At 37.3% G+C, this 1,463-nt stretch overlaps 1 protein-coding gene across 1 annotated transcript in view; it reads right to left on the bottom strand.

Moving 5' to 3' along the window:
• The window catches only part of DOCK8 (dedicator of cytokinesis 8), an 83,771-nt gene that overhangs the window by 55,968 nt on the left and 26,340 nt on the right, over positions 1–1,463 (bottom strand). Inside the window, exon 11 of the mRNA XM_008589412.1 lies at positions 1,005–1,154. Coding sequence (XP_008587634.1) covers positions 1,005–1,154 — 150 coding nt within the window. The remainder of the gene's footprint in view (positions 1–1,004; positions 1,155–1,463) is intronic.

Below are 1,463 nucleotides of genomic sequence, written 5' to 3'. Positions count from 1 at the left end.
ACAGCACTTCAGAGCAATCAGGGATTCACTTTTCATGTTTATGTTCCTTATTCTCAGAATGATAAATCAATTTCCTCCGACACTATTGAAAATATGATTCGAAACTATTTTCCTGTTGGTGTGATGCACAGTTTGCAAATTCAGGCGAAGCTGACTGGTCACTGAAATGATGGAGACCTAATAAAGAGGTTTCCACAACATCACTGAGAAGCCCTGAGTCTCTCAGCATCCCCCGCACGGCCACTCTTCCTGGGCATTGACTTGACTGTCCGAATACCTGAACTTGGAATTGCCAGTCTTGGCTTTGCTGTTTGCTGTGTGACTTTTGGAAAATTTATCAACCTCACTGTGCCTTATATTCATTCCTGCCAATGTGGAAATGTCATTGCTGTTCTAACAAAGTTTACCACAAGTAACCAAATGGAAATTTTTTTCTCAAGCACTTGCTATTATACAAATTCTTAATAATGATAAAGGTATTAATAATAACCACAGCTTCCTAAAATTTTAGAGTTACCTTTAAAATGTTGTTTCATATATTTTTAGACTTATTTTAAAACAATTTCAAAGTTACAGAAAAGGTGCAAAAATAGTACAAAAAACCTTCTGTATACTCTTTAACCAGATTCATCAGTATTTGACATTTTACTACAGTTGCTTTATCATTCTCTCGATATATACAAAAACCATTTCAGAGTAGGTTGCAAATTTCATGCCCATTTACCCCATAATACTTCAAGGTGTATTTCCTAAGAGCAAGAATATTCTCTTTCATATCTACATTGATAAAATAATTTAAGCTATAGATCGTATTGCAATTTCTTTATAGCAATCCCCCAGCCCCACCCCAGGGTCTAATCTAGTATAACATTCTGTATCTAATCATCATGTACAGGTATATTTTAATCACTGTTTTAAAATGATGCTTATTTTTCTCTGATTATGAAGTTGCGTATGTTCAAGGTAAAACAATTTAGAAAGTCAAGAGTAAAATACAGGGTTACCTTTTGAGGTTTTACTAAAAGGGCTGCGATCTCTGAGGTGACCACATTAACAATAGTAGTTATGTCATCTTTGAAACGATCTGAAAAACGAGTCCTCCGAAAACTGTCCCGTTTGTCCATGTTATGTACATACTGGGCCATGCTCTTCACCTACAGAGGGGATGGGACGAAATGCCAATGTGAAGATTGGTGACCTGCTTGTACAATGTGGAAAAGGCGGAAAGACTTGAAGAAAAGCTTCTTAACAATGAACTTTCTATGCTTTATCTGTGCTGGCGGTGCCCAAGCAGGCTCTGGATTAAAAAATACTCCTAACACATGAATGGTTACCATGGTGGCTGGAGTGGGGGAGGGTGTCCTCTTCTTGACCCCAAGTCAGGGACTCCCTTCTTTCTTTCTTTCTTTCTTTTTTTTTTTTTTTGTCTTTTGTCTTTTTCCGTGTCTGGCAACGGATCGCAA

This window comes from Galeopterus variegatus, unplaced genomic scaffold, assembly GCF_000696425.1.
Source record: "Galeopterus variegatus unplaced genomic scaffold, G_variegatus-3.0.2 Scaffold5418, whole genome shotgun sequence".
Classification (NCBI taxonomy): domain Eukaryota; kingdom Metazoa; phylum Chordata; class Mammalia; order Dermoptera; family Cynocephalidae; genus Galeopterus; species Galeopterus variegatus.
This window is presented reverse-complemented; position numbering and strand designations above follow the sequence as displayed.